The sequence below is a fragment of the Arachis hypogaea genome, chromosome 19, assembly GCF_003086295.3.
Source record: "Arachis hypogaea cultivar Tifrunner chromosome 19, arahy.Tifrunner.gnm2.J5K5, whole genome shotgun sequence".
NCBI classification, from domain to species: domain Eukaryota; kingdom Viridiplantae; phylum Streptophyta; class Magnoliopsida; order Fabales; family Fabaceae; genus Arachis; species Arachis hypogaea.
In genome coordinates this window covers 157,141,493-157,160,582 of record NC_092054.1, presented here as the reverse complement: position 1 = coordinate 157,160,582, position 19,090 = coordinate 157,141,493, and the positions used below count along the sequence as shown (strand labels likewise).

At 32.1% G+C, this 19,090-nt stretch overlaps 3 protein-coding genes across 5 annotated transcripts; all 3 read right to left on the bottom strand.

The window, feature by feature from the left end:
- Nucleotides 1-262: 262 nt before the first annotated feature.
- Nucleotides 263-1,699, bottom strand: LOC112776953 (uncharacterized). 2 transcript variants are annotated; one of them, XM_025821234.3, is made up of 4 exons: nt 1,067-1,699; nt 888-971; nt 708-781; nt 263-578 (listed from the first exon to the last, which is right to left on the bottom strand). In XM_025821234.3, exons 1-4 carry the CDS (start codon nt 1,430-1,432, stop codon nt 545-547), a joined length of 558 nt encoding a protein of 185 aa, XP_025677019.1. In that variant the 5' UTR covers nt 1,433-1,699; the 3' UTR covers nt 263-544. The 2 variants fall into 2 exon arrangements, with proteins under 2 accessions (XP_025677019.1, XP_025677018.1); XM_025821233.3 differs by having other exon boundaries at nt 263-581; nt 1,067-1,670.
- Nucleotides 1,700-13,283: 11,584 nt separating this feature from the next.
- On the bottom strand, nt 13,284-15,299 carry LOC112779293 (cyclin-D4-1). Of its 2 annotated transcripts, XM_025823540.3 has the most exons (4): nt 14,729-15,299; nt 14,262-14,655; nt 14,083-14,186; nt 13,284-13,848 (listed from the first exon to the last, which is right to left on the bottom strand). In XM_025823540.3, the coding sequence occupies exons 1-4, from the start codon at nt 14,963-14,965 to the stop codon at nt 13,624-13,626; spliced, it is 960 nt and encodes a 319-aa protein (XP_025679325.1). In that variant the 5' UTR covers nt 14,966-15,299; the 3' UTR covers nt 13,284-13,623. The 2 variants fall into 2 exon arrangements, with proteins under 2 accessions (XP_025679325.1, XP_025679326.1); XM_025823541.3 differs by lacking the exon at nt 14,083-14,186 and having other exon boundaries at nt 14,729-15,224.
- A 612-nt stretch (nt 15,300-15,911) lies between these two features.
- LOC112779579 (nucleobase-ascorbate transporter 4) lies at nt 15,912-18,916 on the bottom strand. Its single transcript, XM_025823897.3, has 14 exons — nt 18,753-18,916; nt 18,561-18,658; nt 18,314-18,490; nt 18,144-18,244; nt 17,993-18,068; nt 17,842-17,901; nt 17,547-17,725; nt 17,296-17,392; nt 17,093-17,179; nt 16,946-17,004; nt 16,778-16,869; nt 16,619-16,696; nt 16,376-16,536; nt 15,912-16,283 (listed from the first exon to the last, which is right to left on the bottom strand). The coding sequence occupies exons 1-14, from the start codon at nt 18,856-18,858 to the stop codon at nt 16,065-16,067; spliced, it is 1,590 nt and encodes a 529-aa protein (XP_025679682.1). The 5' UTR covers nt 18,859-18,916; the 3' UTR covers nt 15,912-16,064.
- Nucleotides 18,917-19,090: the final 174 nt, after the last annotated feature.

The following is a 19,090-nucleotide window of genomic DNA, read 5'->3' as shown; positions in this document are numbered from 1 at the left end:
ATTGTGAACCCAGTTATCTGTAATGAATGCAGTTATAATCTCTCTGCTCTTTCTCTCAAGTCATTAGATGGCAATTTTTTTTTTTTTAAGGCCAGAGAAAGTTAAGACCGGGTTCTTTTCTTTTTTGTATCAATGTAATAAGTAAGATATTTATCTTTGTGTGTTTTACTACAAGAGTTGCTGGTACTTCTTCATTTCTCACATAAATTGAGCATGGTTTTCTTATGTAGCTTGTGTATGTGCACCATCCATTTGGACAAAATTAAACTTTGAAATAAAAAATATTTATATATATATCATATTCTTATATTATATATATTCCTAAACTTGTCTTTTCTGGTTGTTTCCCACTGCATTGACATAGCTACCAGAAAGAAAAGAAAAGAAAAGAAAAGAAAAGATAAGAAAGATACAAGGCCCCCATGGATATAATAAAATTCCTACAGCACCATGATTCTCCCTCCATTGATTTTCAGTAACTTCCACTGCAACTACTTCAATGGCAGAGGCAGCTATTAGGTTGATTGAACTCCCTCATCCTCTTTTACCTCATTCCAATCCCTTTTCCTCCATACCAGCTGCTAATTAAACAAAGAATGAAAATGAATTAATTATTTTAAAAATAATAGAATTCTCTAGTATAGGCTACATATGAATTGAGAATTATTTTACCATGTAAAGAAAAATAACCAAAAAAATAAACTTACTTGTTTTCTTGAAGTTCATTTTCTGATAGAGATGGTTGAAAGAAACCAAAGTGTTCTTGGCATGAAGATTTCCTCTGCAATCACAGGACACAATTGATATTAGCTACTTTAGCTATACCTCCTTCAAAAACAACATCAAATCTTTAAAATAATAACTAAATAATGAATAAGCTCAGTTACCTGAACATAAGTGGCAGAGAAACCTTGTGAACAATCTAGCATACTCTGTGTGTAAGTTTGTTGGTTGGAATCATCAACTTTGTTCTGAAATATTGTGAACAACCATCAGTAACAAACATATATACATTGAACACACATAAAGAAAGAAAGAAAGTATAGTGATGGAAGCTGAAACATACTGTGGAGAAGTCATAGACATGAGAGCTAGCAGTGTCATGAAGATAAGAAGGCTCCTTAACCTTCTTCTGTCTCTTGGTCTTGGAGAGCTTCACTGCTTTGGAAGCAGAATTACAAAAGGCTCCATTATTATTATTATTATTATTCTGATTCTCATCATAATTAGTGTCATCATGTGGAGGCCAAGAAGAAGCATCAGAAACCATGGACAAGTCCTCCTCATCAGTTGAGTCCTCATGCTTGTTCCTCCTCTTGTCCTCTTCATAGTAACCACTATTATGGTTAATGCTGTAAGAGTGGTCTAGATATAGAGTCCAACCAGACTCAACACCACTGCTGCATTCAGAAGCCGCCATTGCATCATTCATCTTGCTCAAAAAGAATAGAATATGGTTTTGGTGGTGGTTGTAGTTCAGTCACCAACACCAACACCAAGAGCAAGACCAATTAGTAAGAATAAAAGAAGTGAAATGGGAGAGTGGGATTTTGTGGTGAATGAAAAGAAGTGCCAGTTGGAAGAGGGTTATAAGAGAGGCCACCCCTTCACATGGTAGACAGCGAGGCACTGTGTACCCTCTTCACAAAACAGACTACACGTCCATTTCCATTCTACAGTATTTCGACACCTATCCCCCCTTCAATACAAACAAACAAACAACCAACCATTTCATTTTTTTATATTTTATTTTATTACAAAATTTTGTACTATTCTAAAAATATCGATATTTCGGTTATTTTAATCTTATATATTTAAGATCAAAATCAACAACTAAAATCATGATTTTGAGAATTAGACCAAATCAATTAGAGTAAAGTATTGTTTTTGTCACCAACATTTTGGATAAATTTTATTTGTGTCCCTAAATTTTATTTGTTTTATTTGTGTCCTTAACGTTTAAATCGTCCTATTTGTATCCCTAACGTTTGTAAAAGTAATTCAATGTTACCCTACCATTAATTACACATCATGAGCGCTTTAGTTTGAGTTTTAAAAATCTCTTCTTGAAGTTAGAATACAAATGTCTAGGATAGAATCAATGATCCACTCCGAAAAATAGCTCATCAAAAGTTGAAACTAATTCCTACAACATTTACATAATTCACTTTTTTAGGGACATAATTGAATCTAAACACAAATAGTGAGTATAATATTAAAATCGAACATATCCAAGTGAGACCTAATTGAGAATGAATACATCCAAGTGAGAATAATTGAAAAATATAATCTGATTTGTTAGTATAATTGATAGTAGGATAACATTGAATCACTTTTATAAACGTTAAGGATACAAATAGGACGATTTAAATGTTAAGGACACAAATAGGACTTACCCTAAACGTTGAGGACAAAAACGATACTTTACTCTATTTTATATTTCGATTGAATTTTGATTGAATTTTTAAAATTTTTACTCTACTGAAAAAATAATTATTTTAATTTTTAGAATCTTAACTAAAATTAATAAAATATCAGTATTTTTAAAATGCTTGAAATAATTTCTTATTTTATTTATTATGTGAGCAGTAGTCATGTGTCTCTTTCTGTATCTTTAGTTAGAACCCTGCTTTTGGATGAACACTACTAGTAACTAGTAAGGTACACTACTTTTTATTTGGGGGTCAAGTGGTCAACATTTGGATGAGTAGTGTATTATGTGGTTTGATTTTAAGTACATGCTAAATCGGATTCAGTGTTCATATATGGAAAAAAGAATATGCTGTTATCAATGTAAACAGTACACATATTGCTATGCATGCTAATAGCTCTGAATTTCTATTTATGTGCCCATCATGTGTGGCGATTAAGGAAAACCCCTTAAGCCTCTTCTTCTGTCACTGTTTACCCACTATTATCAACGTTGCACCCCCCAAAATGTACTGTGCTCTTTTTATGCCAACTCCATTCATCTACATCCTCCAAATTAAAAAAAAAAAACACTGCTACCATTCTTTTTTTCTTTTTTTTATTCATTCAAATATTTTATATATACAAATATAATTCACATATTTTTCTACTAAATTATCAATAATTAAAATAATTAAACATGTCATAAGAACAAAAATCGTATTTTTTTTTAATTTATTTAAGCGAGTTTCTACAAAAAAATTTTGTTAAATAATTTTTTTAAATTTAAAAAAAATAAAAATAATTTTATATTTAAATATCTCATATAAAATAATATTTTTAAATATAATAATATAAAAGTACTTATTATATTAAAAATATAAAAAAATATTTTTTTTATTTTTCTATTATTCTTATTTTATTATTAAAATTTAACCAAATACATTTAGGTAAAAAATATATTTTTTTAACAATTTAATAATACATGAATAAAGTATCGTTTTTGTCCTTAACGTTTGGGATAAGTCCTATTTGTGTTCCTAACGTTTAAATCGTACTATTTGTATTTTTAACGTTTATAAAAGTGATTCAATGTCATCCTACTATTAATTATACTAACAAATCAGATTATATTTTTCAATTATTCTCACTTAGATGTGTTTGATTTTAATATTATATTCACTATTTGTGTTTAGATTCAATTATGTCTCTAAAAAAGTAAATTATGTAATTGACGGTAAAATAACATTAAATCACTTTTATAAACGTTAAAGATACAAATAGAACGATTTAAACGTTAGGAACATAAATAAAATTTACTCCAAACATTGGTGAGAAAAACGATGAAAACTCTACCTAAATAATGTATGAATTTGTTTTGTGTTTGGAGAAAAGTAAAAGAGATGGTTGATCTATATATGCATGAGAGTGAAAAAGGTAAATTGGGGCATATGCTTGGGATTTTATGGATCGACATCCACATCCAAATCCACATGCAATCGCAGAATGAGATTCATAATCCTTCAAGTCTCTGCTTTTGAAGGATTTACTCTACCAGGTTTCACATTTTGGCATGTGGACACGTGTGCACTACTGTTCATATAAGAGCTTCCACTTGCACATTTTCAAACACATGTGTGCACGTGCACATGCACTTCTATCTAAATCCTTATCCTTCGTTTATTTATAGTGACACTAATACACACATCATCATCACCTCATTTATAAGGATAACTACTATCCTCTTTTAATTTAACTATATACACACGAGGCCCTAACCTATGAATCTTAAATCTTTCAAAGTAAACAAATAATTAATAAAACTCAAGAAAGCTTTCTGCCTAAATAATTCTTGAAAGGATACCTTTGGCACCATACAATACAGTATATAATATACCACTATATGTTGCTATGCACGTGGCCATCATGGTCAAAATAACAATACAGTACTTGGACGTACTAATTAGCTTTAGATAGCCCAAGAAAATACACAATATAATAATAAAACAACCATTTAATTTGGTCTCCTATCCATGAAGTCAAATAAATGCATTATCAAAAAAAAAAAAAAAAAGAGATTGGGTATTAGATTATGTGAAGAAGTAGCCATAGTTTGGGTTATCCGGTGCTTAAATACATCATATGCTTACATTTTAAGTTATTGTTTTTAGGGGTGGGTACGGGTCGGTTTGGTTCAGATTTATGGTAAAATTAGAATTGAACCGATCAAAATGTAATTGGTTTGGTTTGGTTCGAATTTGTATTTTTTGTATATGTATTCGAATTAAATCAAACCGATTAAGAATGGATTGGTTCGGTTCGGATAATTGGGTACTCGATGACTTTGAAATTCATTAAAAAAAAACTAAATTTTTATCTTAAAAATTGAACAAGTACAATAAACATGTAACATCAATAGAAATAATCCAAACATGTTAAATACCAAATACATTAAAAACTAAAATCATTAAAATCTAAACATATTAATAATGAATAATCATTGTCTAATGAAAAAGTCATATATATTTTTTTTATATTTTTTATTTAATTAATATATGATCGGGTTCGCGGGTTGATTTGGGTTCCGTACCCCCAAAACCGATACCCAAACCAATCACTAACAAAAATCATCGGTTTGATTCGGATTGGACCCGATTACCCGTTGATTTTAAAACCAATTTAATTGGTTCGGTTCGAATTCGAACGGGTAATCAAGTATCCGCTACCATGCTCACCCCTAATTGTTTTACATTTATTTACAGCAAATCAACTAATTACCGCCCTACATACCATTAACAAGATTGAGCCACCCATCATTAATATTAAAATGTGATAGGTTAACCAAATGGTCAATGTTTGGTTAGAAACAATTTAATAATAATAAATGGACGTGGATTTTTATTTTAATTTCTCTCCATTTCGGAAGCAGAATTAACGAAGCTTCCTAGTTCCTTTTTTCTTTAAACGTAAACACTAGCAAACCCTACAAGGCTAAATGCAAGAAGGGAAAATAATGCTTAATTAATGTAAATAGAGCTGAAAAGAGGGTAACAATAATGTTAAGAGAAGAGTAAAGAATGAATTTCTTTCACTATTTTCCCTGATGAGACCATGTGTATAAATACTATAAATGCACCACAGTTCAAATCCAGCTATCATATGCCATAACTTTGCAATTGCTTGATACGGAAATTATTGGCAGCTTTGGGCCCATCACTATTTTTGACCTAGTACTCCTTCAAATAATGGGTCAACTTCAATTAGCTGGTGATTATTACAAATAAAACAAAAGGTAAATTATTTTGAAATTGTGCGGTGGTAATTTGGTTATTTAGGAATTAATTAATTTTATCATTTTAAAATATCAAGGATTATTTTGCACAATTTTTTAAAAGAAAAATTAGAGTTAAATTATAGAGTTTAATTTTGATGTATTGAGAATATAAAAAATTTTACACACTCATCCAATTAGATTTATGAATTTAGATTATTTTTAATAATGATTTTAAAAATTATTTATTTTTAATAATACATTTTTTTTTTTGCCCGCTTAACATCTGGAGTTTTGCCTCGACTAATTCAGACTCAAATTAAATGCTAAATTATAAATAGTGTATATATCTTAGAGAGAGTAAAAGTGCATTTTTTTTTCTAAAGTATTAAGATTTTATTTGATAAAATTTAAAAAAAAATTTAAAAAATACAAGCTTCTCATTTTGTGTTTGATAAATAAAAAAAATTATGTATTTATATTTACAGTTTTTAAAAGATTAAGATACTTTTGAAAGTACTTAAGAACTAAGGTAGAATTTTTTAAAAATAACTTGTATTTATCAAAATTAAAAAAGTTAATATAACCTAATTCATTAATTAATATCCAAATTTAATTCTTACATTAATATTTATTATAGTATTTTAAATTTTAAAAATTATTTTATCAAACGCATTTATTATTACTTATACTTATTAAAAATTATTTTTAATTTAATTTACTAAATATAAATATTACCACTTTTAAAAAATTATCTTTTAAAAACTAACTTTTATAAATTACTTAAAAAAAATTAACCAAACTAAATCTAAATCTACTTTAAAAAAACAAATAGAAAGGACATTAACTATTAAAATTTTACCAAGATTCTAATCCATAATTGAACTATCTTATCCCTTTCATCCCACTCAATAAATAAATAAATAAATAAACAACAGCTAGCAACAACAGAAAAAAACAATGTAGATAAACAATGCTTTTATATTAGAATAATTCAGTTGGTCTAACTTAATTTTGATAAATTAATTCAAAAAGTGAGAGTTGTATTGAGTCAACAATGAAAATCATGGTATCCTTAATCTAAGGTGGGAATTGTAATAATCAGCAACCCAAAAAGAAGGAAGTGTACATTCGTCCGTACAGTGTGGTGAGTGCAAGTGGAAAGTATGAGTGAGTAGTGTAGGACCAAAATCTTAAATAGCACCGTGGCTAAAATCCAAATCTAACCCTCACCGCCCATATCATCAGCCAAAGTTAAAACTCTAAACCCATACTCTTGAAAAAGACGTACACTAACATTATCTATTTATCCATGCACAACTTATGTTGACGTTTGCACGGGTACTACTTCTAAGGAAAATGAATAAATTACTAAAATTCTGGTTAGGGGTGTTATCGGTTCGGTTTGGTTCGGTTTTTATATAATACCAATCAATTGGTTTGTTGTTTGTGCAACAACCGAATCGAACCGAACCGAACCAAAAGCAGTTTGATTCGGTCAGTTTTTTCGGTTTTTAAATCCTAACTAATAGAAAATTAATCTTAGTAAAATGATGTTCAAAACAATCAATAAATTAAAATAATATTACATTACATTCAAATTCAACACAATTCAACTCATTCCAACAACTAAACATAAAACAAACACATTTGTTAAGTCTAAAATTTCCATTTCAATGTATTACTAAACCACTTCTGCGATTCGGTTTGGTTCGGTTCGGTTTCTGTTGAGCCAACCGAAAACCGAACCGAACCGATCGGTTTACATCGGAAAAAAACCAAAAAAAACCAATTTTTTTCGGTTTTTATTCGGTTGTTGTAAATTTCGGTTCGGTTTTGCGATAAATTTCGGTTTGGTTCGGTAACTTACACCCCTAATTCTGGTATTCAAATTTCTACATTATCATTTTGATATTGTTTTGTTGAGATTCATGTGTATTATTAACCAATAATTTAAGTCTAATATATATCTTATGTAATAGGCTTTGATAAAATTGGATCAAAGTGTATCATGTGTCAAGTTTTGTGATTTCAAACATGTAGGCCAAACACAGAGAATTTAGGCCTAGAAAATGAAAAAGATAGAGTGTGACTTGGGTTCATAGACAACAACAACTCACTCAGTATTCAGTAATGATCAATTTATTATTCTCTGGGAATAGCACAATTCAATGAACAGCGAAATTCAATTGCTACAAGCCAACATTTAATTAATTTTTAGGTACCAGTGAACGTGGTGGTAATGAGTTTTCTACTTTTCTGCCTGCAAAATAAAGTTGAGTTATTGGTAGCATATAATTTCTACAATATGATTCCATTGAATTGAATAGCAGCATGTTCCTGGTTTGAGTATGAAGTTTGAAAATCTTTTACTTACCTTGATCCATGCATAGTTATGAAATCATAATTAAATTGGTCAAATCCGTATTAACTGGCTAGATGATCTACCAAACCTGAGTTAATAACCCAATATGTTTTTTTGACTAGATTGATTTGTCAAATGCTTCCAAAATGAGACTACAATCTATGACCCAATTGGTGGCCGACACTATGACTCCAACTAGGCCTCAAGAACAATATGAGCCCCATGGGCCATAGGGTTGTGACCCAAATGGATCGGACACTAGTCCTTTTTTGGGCCTAGGCCCCAATAGAATACCTAAAAAAAATATTAACCAAATTAAAGCCCAGTTTAGATAAATAACTTAATTAAGTTACTTTTGAAGAAATAGTTTAAACAATAAATATTTATATTAAAAGTAGTTTATAAATAAGTTATTTTGTATTTGTTTTTTAGTTCTAAAAGTACTTATTTTAAGAGAAAAGTGATAAAAAGCTTTTTATTATGAGAGAGGTCATTTTTTTAACTTCTCCTTAAGCACCAAAATAGCTTTTTAAAAAGTTGCAATTTTGTTTTGAAAATTGTACCAGACATTAATACTACATCTTTTCATAAGTTAAAAGTTAAAGTCACTTATGAACCTACCCAAACAAGCCCTAAGTTAGTCTAATAATTAACTTATTAGTTCTTTTAAACAAGTGTCTGGTTATAATTTTAAATTGTATCTTATGTATTCTAGACTCAGGGTTTAATATATCAAAGCCTTTATGAGTAATTATGATAAATACAAACTATTGTTTTTAATGATAAATCAACTAAAATTTGTTAAAGATAATATAGTCACAATCCAATTAATGGACATACTAACAAAACTTTGCAGAGGCACGGATATACTATCTTCAACACAGTACAATCAGATCAGTTTAGTATTTCTATGAAAATTTTAAACATGAGTTTTACAATAATACATTTAGTTATTATTCATTAGAATTTGATTTGCAACCATCACATAATAGATATGGTTTTCCATTAATTATAATTATTGGTTTCAATAACTTCCAATGCAGTACAAACTTAATAGATGCATGCCTCCCTCTATTAACACTACTAGTACAGCAGAACCTGTGTTTTTTTTTCCCCTCATATTGATTGATGGTTGAACGGAAGAAGCATTAAATGAAAGAAAAAACGCACACTCTGATTTCTTAGAGAGTAGAAATTGTGTTCCAATTATGTGGTGCTTCAAGAACAATTACATAAATAACTCCAGCTGTCTCAACTGCTATGATAGATGCTTAGTCAAACGCAATTCATCAAAATTTTACTGTTTCCCATGCTCTGCGCAAGTGTGTCTCTCAACTCTGCTCCTTCACTTGTAGTAGTAGGTTACCCAACTCGGAATATATGTCTAAAACTAAAATAATATGTCTTTAATTTATCTTATTAGTTATTACTACTACACACACATAATAATAGTGTTAAATTTAGGATTTGAAGCACAAATGCTCTAATAATCTTCTTGATATGTTCATGTTTTTTCCACTCTGTCAATGCTCCTTTAATTTATTCAAACGCTCTCTGGAGCTAGTCCTTATTTTACATAACAGGGTTAATATGATTAATCAACTGTACTAATCATGGTCATTAGAGTCTTTAACTCTTATTTGCCATTCACAGTACCTTTCCAATATTAGAAATTGCTGCCACGTCTAACATTGCTTTTTAACTAATTTGGGTGGTTAATTATGTGGTCAAATTATTTGTAGGGTTAAACTAAAAGTTTAAATTGTCCGATATATATAACAATTTATTTATCAAAAGACAGACTCTTAAATAGAAATTGGAAAAGTATATAAGGGGTGAATTAGTTATTGATGTCATTATTTTAGCTACAATTTGCAGGCTGTGTTTGTGGGCCCTTGTTTCATCTGGCATTACTGATTCAAAAAATGTTAAAGTATATTTTTTGTTCTTGAAGTTTAGCAAAAATTTTAAAAATATCCTTAAGTTTTATTTTGTTTCAATTTTGTCTTAGAAATTTTCGATTTGCATCAAATATACTCTTAACGGCTAAATTTTCAAAAAAATTAAGACCAATCTAACAATAATGCATGAAAACTATGCTTGATTTGCTTGTGTTGAGGGTTGTTATTATGAAATTGTTGTTGAATTGGTCTTAAATTTTTTGAAAAATTAGCCGTTCGGGGTATATTTGATGCAAATCGAAAACTTTTAGGACAAAATTGAAACAAAATAAAACTTAAGGGTATTTTTGAAACTTTTATCAAACTTTAAGGACAAAAAATATACTTTACCCTTTGAAAAATAAAGTAGAGTAAGATTTACACAATGTGTAAAGGGATAAATTAATTATATTATATAAGGTATTTTAATAAATATTATATTATTTAAAAATTAATTAAATAACATATAAATTAGTATTAAATTTAAAGTGTTTTATATTAAAAATATTTTACAGAATTGTATATATAAATTCATATAATTATTTAACTAAAATGTAATACAAACTGAAATATAATTTATTATTTTAAAAATTTGAAATCTAGAAAAAAAGATAGGCCTTTTATATTAGAATTGTATAAAATTACATCTTCATTTGTTATTTTTATGTTTAGATTTGTTTTAATTGTCATACTTTGTCTTCTTACGTGGTGTTTTTTGGTTTGTAAATAATTAAAAAAAAGGAATTAGAATGAAAAAAATATAATATAAAATTATAAATTAACTTTATAATCATGATATATTTACATGTATCTAGTAAATAGATGTACTAAAATTGAACTCACTTGGATTAGAAAAAAATAATGAGAATGAAAAATATTAAAAATATAATATAAAATTATAAATTAACTTTATAGTCATGATATATTTGAATGTATCTAGTAAGATGATATGCCAAATTTAAATTTATTTAGAGAAGTCTTTTATAATTGGTATGCAAGATTAAGAAATAAAGAGTAATAAAAGTCTTATGCAGCATACATAAATAAACTAAATAGTATAATAGTAAGAGTTTTAATATATATAAATTTAGTATTTTAATATTTATAACTGAAATTCTTATAATTATTATTATGATATTTTTAATGGTATATTTATTATATTTAATTAGTATTTTATATTTTAATCGAATAAAATAAGAAATTTTATTTTAAATTTTCTTCAAAAAATTTACTAAAAAAAGGATAATTGATTAATTTCCATCTTTTACTAAGTCATTAAAATTATTATCATGACATCATTAACAGAAAAAAAAATAATTTATACTACTCATTATAAAAAAATTTAGTATTAACTTTTATATGTTATAAATAGATAGATGCTACTCCATTAATTGATTTTTTCTTTAATTTGTTGGCGATTAAATATTAGTAATTGAATTGAAAATAATTATTTTTCTTTTTCCACCCCGACCTTTATAGTTTCCAGTTAACACACATGGTATGGACATTTCATTCATTAAACGAATTTGTCTTGTACACCACTACGTAATAAGCAGAGTAGAATTAATTGCTATTAAAATGTAATAAACGTTGGAATGATTAAATTTGGGACAGAGATGACAAAATAATGCATAATAATAATATGATGATGATGATGCAAGTGGTTTCTCATGTATTGTACAGAGAAATGGTGCAGTGCCGGAAATTTAGCGATGAGAAGTGTTGGAGTTCCAGGCTGTAATGGGACCTCAAAATTGACTAAATGAGCCACGTGGTTGTAGGCCCACTGCCACTAGTTAACCCCCTCTTCTTTACCAGTCTCCCCCCCTGAGACTACAATACCAATAATTCATGCACCAAAGCATGCATGCAATTGCAAGGGCAATCCCCTATGTGCACAAAACTTGCATGCATAGGGGCATAGCAACAAAAATATTAACTCCTTGTGTTGTATCTATCTATTCTAAAAAAAAATATTCAATTACATTTACCTTTCCGTGAAATTAATAATTGAAAGTTGTTAAATAAAAATTTAGTCAAATTAATTAAATTATTTAACGGCTTCAATTATTAATTTCACAAAGCTGTATCTAAATTTTCATTCTTACAAAATTTTATTAGCATGTTCTCTTTTTGATTGTGTCATGATTGGGAGGGAAATAATACTAATAGAATTCATGATATGCTCATCACAAGTCCAACTAACAATTAAAGAGTTCATTGAGTAAAAATATGAGTAATAAGGATTAAGGAGTGAAAAAAGTGATTCTTATCTTTTTTTTTTTAAATTTAGATACAATTAACTGAGTCGTTAAATAATTTCAATGATTTGAATAAATTTTTATTTAACGGCTTTCAATTATTAATTTTACATAGATATAACTGTACCTAAAATTTCATTTTTTAATATTATTTTAAATTATATATTTCGAATAATATATACTGACTTCGAAATATTATACACACTTTCAATATACTTCTTTTGGTGACTGGACGAAATATATTTGAGATATACAAGAACAATTCATAAAGACAAATTACAAGAAAATCAAGGTTTCATCACTATGCCTAGGAAGACTAACAAATTTATTAATAATTGCTTAAAGAGAAAGTCTCGAAATTAATAATTTTTTAAAAAGTTGGTCAGTATTTAATTATAAAAAAAAATGAATAATTTTACATAATTGAATTTAATTTCACACCATTAAAAATATTATTAATGATGAATTGACAATTACAAAATACAAAAATTACTGACCAATTATTATTAAAAGTTGAGCATAAATATGAGCCGATTATGCGATGTGATTAATATCATACAGTGCCACCCTCCAACGCCATTTCTTGATTGTTGGTCAAAACCACCTTATTACACACTCCTTCAACGTTCAAGCCCCTCATTACGTGGCATCTACTCCTCATGTCCACGCCACCCTCCCTCTTAATTCTTTTTTCATTTTTCTCGCTCATCACGAGATCTACCATTCTCGCCAAAGCCAACACCACCACACCTTGCGTTTTCAACGGGATACGCTGTGTTGTTTTCAATATCCCGTTATAGGCCCGATTGTTGGATACGTGGCTCAACCCCTGTGGCTCAGTACCTTTTCCTGCGGCCCAATCGCACAACCATTTCCATCCCCCCCAAATTACTATTCTGCCCTCACATTAACACAAACGCTATGGACTAGAAAAAAGGGCGTTTCAGGCAATGCAATGCATTATTCACAGACACAAACTGTGCTTCCAAAAGAGGAAGGGAATGATGGAAACATCTTGCAGTGTTGAACAACTAAACTAAACAAAACTCAATAGATCCACAATCATTACTAACAACAACATCAACATCCATACAAGTATATACTTAACAGGTTGATTTTTACTTTATGCATTGATAATAATACACCAAAATTAAAAAATCACAGTAATAATAATAAAAAATAGAGTCACCTTTAGCCGGACCAAGAATCTACCAAATCATGACCCTTGGTCTTATAATCGAGATATAAATAGTGTTTTATAGGGAAAAAAAGGAACCTCTTTTCTCTCTGACAAAAGATACCAAAAAAGGTTACACATATATTATAATAATAAATATGATATGATGATGATGGGTTGGGAGGATGTTTCCCGTCTTATTACGGCTGCCGTACATCCGGGGGAGAGGATCGCAGCCGCTTGTTTGGCGGGTCATGTTGGGGGCGGGCTGAAGAAGGGGTGTCGCAGCTGGCACAGGTGGAGACGTCGAGGACGGCGACGGGGCTCTGAGGTGGCGGGTGGCCTCGCGTGGCTTTGGTGGTGGATGCGGGACACGTGTCCAGCACGTAGTCCTCCATTAGTTGGTGACAGCGTCTCACCATTTCCTATCCGAAAAAACCAACAAAGATTCATTGGAATAATAAAAAAGGAAAATAGTAATGAAGAGTGTGAGTGTGACGTGCAGCTTTCCATACTTTTGAAATTGAAAAAGCAAAACAAACAAATTTACTACCACAAGTTAAGAAAAATCTTCTACTAACAAAGTCGCAGTACTAAAAAGTAATGATTAATGAACCAACTACTGCATACTAAAGTCAAAATATTAGTCATCATCATACATGGTTTACTCTGTGGTGGAATACATGAGGGTGGTGGTGGCCAGCTGAGCAGAGGACGGCGGCAGCTGCCACGGCGGACGGCGGAAACTCCAAGAACTTAATCACTAATCACATGGTGACAAAAATCAAGACAACAGTAAACAGAAAAGAGAGAAAGAGAAAAAGGTAGATTACGTTACCACGGGTGGAGGCGAGGATGAGGTCGGAGGCAGCGGAGAGTAACTGTAACCGGTTGAAAGAAGAAGAAGAAGAAGGGAGGTTGGTGAGGTAATAATGAAGGTAATGGAAGGGGGTAACGGAACGGAGTGTCCAGTTGAGATTAGACAAGAGGCAAAGCTCCATTCTGCGAAGGGTTTTGGGGTGAAACACCAAGGTTGGCTGGAAAAGCTGGAGGTCAAGCAAGAGAGGCACTTGTGGCTCCTCCATTTTCGCCGCCACAGACAAACACGCCACGGATAGTAGCTGAAATGCCCACCTGGATCGTACCGGAAGAGAAACGAGGGAGAGGAAGCGGTCCATGTAGTTGATGGAAAGGAAGGCCGTTACTGGATGGAACTCATAGAATGCCTGCACCTGCATTGCATTGCCAAAACCATGTCACATAACAACGAAACCACGTTGCTTCTTGCATCTTACCAAGGCCTACCTTTAACATCCAGTTGATGGCGTCCAACCGTGCGCTCACGTCCACCGAACCATCGCCGCACCGCCGGAGGTAATCCGCCGACGCCATGTGCCGCGCCTCTGCGTCGATGAGTTCGCTGATGTCGGAATCATCGTCGTAGGGCTGCCAGAGTGCTGTCAATGATGGCGGAGAGGGGTGGTCGGAGATTGCTTCGCTGGCGTCTTCGACGCACAGCATGCTAGCGGAGGAAGAAGACATTGCGGTGGTGGTGGGTGGCGGGTGAGGATGTAGTAGGAGTAGTAATGGGAGTGCGGTGATGGGTCATTGCATTGGGGGGGTTGGTCTTTATGGATTTGTGTTTGACATATTAAGTGCTCTTCCCTCTCTCTCTCTCTCTCTCTCAAGTTTTCTTTTTTTGTCTGTTTGCTGGGTTTAATTTATTTTCCTTGTTTTGTGAATTTTGAGTGTGAAACAGTCTCCAATCCTAATGTGTTTTCCGTTTTGGAAAATGGTGAATGGAGGAGTTATCAAAGCACAGAGACAAGTCATAGGACAGAAGAGAGAGAGTGTGTGGAAGGCAGTGGTAATGAGTAAAGAGGTGATTGGTGTATTAATGCCTTAATATCACGCATTTCTCTCTTCCTACTCTCTTCTTTCTCGCAAAATTTTAATCATCAACCACCATAGCCTCCACCATTGCACTTATTTTCTTTCTTCACTAGTTATACCAACTTATTTTCGTAGCTTCATCATAATTAACAATAATTAAGTTAAATAATATCAAATTTTTATTAGGTAATTTGATGTAAGTCATCACATTTTCCTTTTATGTTTTTATTATGCAACAATTTCATGTAGCGAAATCCACTCTAAATGTTACCATCCAGTTGCTTCCTACCAATTATTAGGTTGATATCTACGACTACGATGCTCCCTTTTTTTTTTTTTCTCTTTTGGGCTGGAAATACCAATTTCTTTTGTTTGTTTTCACCTTGTGTTGACAGCATAGTAGCGTGATTCCCGCATGACATGGGGTCCGTTTAGTTCTAAGCAATACCCAAATAAGCCTGTTTCCAAGGGTCATCCTTATTTCTAAGTCCAAATCCTGAACAAATTTTTGTGTTATTTTTAAAAAATATTATATAATGATATATATTTGAATTCTTTATCAGCACTTTTACTCAGATCACATGAAACAGAAATGTAGCACACCATCAAACTATAAGTAGTTAGATTCATCTACATAATAGAAACATGATTACTTAGTAATAAAAGCTATAATCTGCTAGCCAATAATCCATCCAATAATACGCTATAATCTGCCATTTTGTTTTATACATACTGGTGTATTCAGTATTCAGAATGAAGGGAAAAATCTATTAAGGTTCATAGGCAGGGAATAGAACTCTTCGGTTCTAATATCCTGATCGAAGTTCCTGAACCTTCCCCACCAGTGTCTCCCACTGTCACGCCTCGTTGCGCTGTGGCCGCGACTCATGGTAAAATCCAACAAGTAAGCTACTATAATTGCCACAGTTCCTGGAGATGAGAAAATCACTTGCACTATACTGTTGAACTGCAGTAGTATGTCAAACATTGAAAATTCAGTTACAGTTATATAATATTCAAACATAGGCAGTGTTTAAGGTGATATAGATGAATACATACAGCAATGGAACGAGTATGAACAGGGCCATGACCAGATATTAACAGATATTCATTGAAATATTGAGGAACAGAAAGGCCCATGAAGAGAGAAAAGCCAATGATGAACATTGTTCTGAAGCTGTTCAGATTACAGAATTGAAGAAAACAAAGGCCTGCTGATGCTGCTTAGTGCAGAAACAAATTAGTACAGCAAGATCAGCAAGTATTGAAACTGAAGTAACAGATTAAAGTGAACACACATACCTACATAGGCAAAGAGAATGCAGTACACAGCTGCTACAATTGGCAATGGGATCGAAGCAAGAACCGCTCCGAATTTTCCTACACACCATGACTCTATCAGCTAAGAGACTAAAACACAAATTGGTTGTCACTTTGACACAAGAGTAATGCATGTAACACCTAATATAGAGAAGAAAAACATGAATCCTGCTGATATTTGAACGACCCTTCGGCTTCCAACTCGTGTTAAACCCAAGAGTCCTGCATTTTCACTTAATACCAAAGAGTAACATTAACATAGATCCTTAGCCTATATACAAATGATTTTAAAGGTAACAAATTTTTTACACTGATGCAGTGGATCCAGTTGCCGTGCCGAAAAAGGCATCCACAAGATTACTGATTCCCTGAAATCATTGAAACTGGATCATATAAGTTTCATTTTGTGGAGCTACATGCTCATACAGATTGGAATGTTAAAGAATCAGATTGTACCAGCCAACCAATACCACGGCTAAGGACAGATGGTGGAACAGGAGTTGCACTTCCAAATCTTGAGGCTGCAATGAATGTCCCAGTTGACTGCTCCATAGAAAGAAAACAATTAAATTTAAATTTAAATCAATGTAGGAAAAGGATTACTGATCAAACTATCACCATAGTTTGCATGGAAATGAAAAGAAAATGTTAAATCAAACCTCTATAATTGCAACTAGAGAAGCAGCAACCATTGCAAAAGCATCACCAACATTGAAAGAAGGGGCTCCCCATTGAAATGGATATGGGACTCTTAACCTGCATAAATGAGCAAAATAAAAAAAAGAGAATTCTTTAGATGATGCTTTGCAATCTTAAGTATCATCTGTTTATGCCACAAAGCATCACACACAGCTATGAAACCACTACATGATTCTCTTTAAAACAAGCAAACTGTTTAATTAGGACTAACCAAGGAGCAGCACTAATTAACCCGGATCGATCAGTACGGCAACTCAATTGAGTAATTGGTGATCTTCCTTTATATGCACCAGCTGCAGTCAAAATCTCAGAAAATGCCCATGCAATTCCAATAGAGTATATTACTGAGTATCTATCAACTACTCTTGATTTCATTATCTGGGGAATGTACTGCAAAGGCATAGCTCTAACATAAATAGTAGAATAGTTTCATTCAAAATGTATAACTGTTCTGATATGTTAATATAAGCTGAGTTATACAGACATCTCTTAAGAAAGTAACATACCTGGGAAAATATCACCAGAATAAGCAATGCAGGGAGCCCAATTTCAACACAATTTGCCAACTTCATAATCCAAAGAAAACCAATGATTTCACTTGTTAGAAGAAGAAACTCAGCAGCAATGTGCAAGAAAAAAGAAGAAGAATGTAGATACTTTTGGGAAGCCAAGCGCAAAGAATCCAAGGCCAGTAAGAGTGACAAGGGGAACCGCACTGAGGGGACTAAGGAACCTGGAATATCAGCAACAGCAATGAATATAAACCGATTTAAGAAGAGAAGCAAAATGTACTTTGTTTTTGTTATACCTTGCAAATATTCTCCAGAATCCCAAGAAGCCGATTATGATTTGGAATACGGACGCAACAATGAGTGCACCTTGTATGGCTCTCATGGATTGTTTAAATCTCTGAAAATTCAATCAAGAATGAACTCAAAAACTGAAACAGTAGAGAGGTAGTAAGCAAGCAAGAATAACCTGGTGAGGGTCTATGAAAACACTCATCCTTGAGGAGAAAGCAACGGAAATAGCGGGAATGATGAAGGCATAGGAAGCCCCCACAACCACTGGAAGCCTTGTTCCAAACCATGTCTGCAAGAGAGTGTTAATGGCAGCAACAAACAGCAGAGTCTGTATCATTTCAGCCTTCTCCACCTGCAAGAAGAGCAAATTGATCAGAGAGAAGGAATGAGAGGTGAGGTTTTGTGTTGTGTTGTGTTCTGACATTGCCACCACCCATCAAAGGGACAAGTAAGGTAGAAAGAAAGACGATGGTGCCAAGCATAACGAGGTAGTTCTGAAACCCAAGTAGTATCCCTTCAGCTGTTGAAAAAAAAAAACACAAAATAATAATAATGGGTAATGAAGCATTAAGAGTAGAAAGTAGAAAGAAGGAGAAAGAGATATAGGATGATACGCCATGAGGGGGAGCTGGTAATGCAGTAATCAACACCGGGAAGTTGATCCTTCACAGGATGAGGTTGAAAGTCATCATCAGCCTTTCCACCTCCTCCTGCTGCCATTATTTTCGATCACCTGTAAGTGTGTATGTGTCTTATATTAATTGTGTTAGGCAGTGACGTTGTGACTACTCTTTGCTTGATTGGATTAAGAGTAATAATAATAGTTAAGAGGTGGTGAGCTAATTTGGTTTAATTTTGTTGTGGTAGCTTGCTTAATTACTTACTCTGTTTTTGGGTATTAGAGGTCAAATGTTGGGATACCAAACATGGAATAATAATTGATTTTATCACT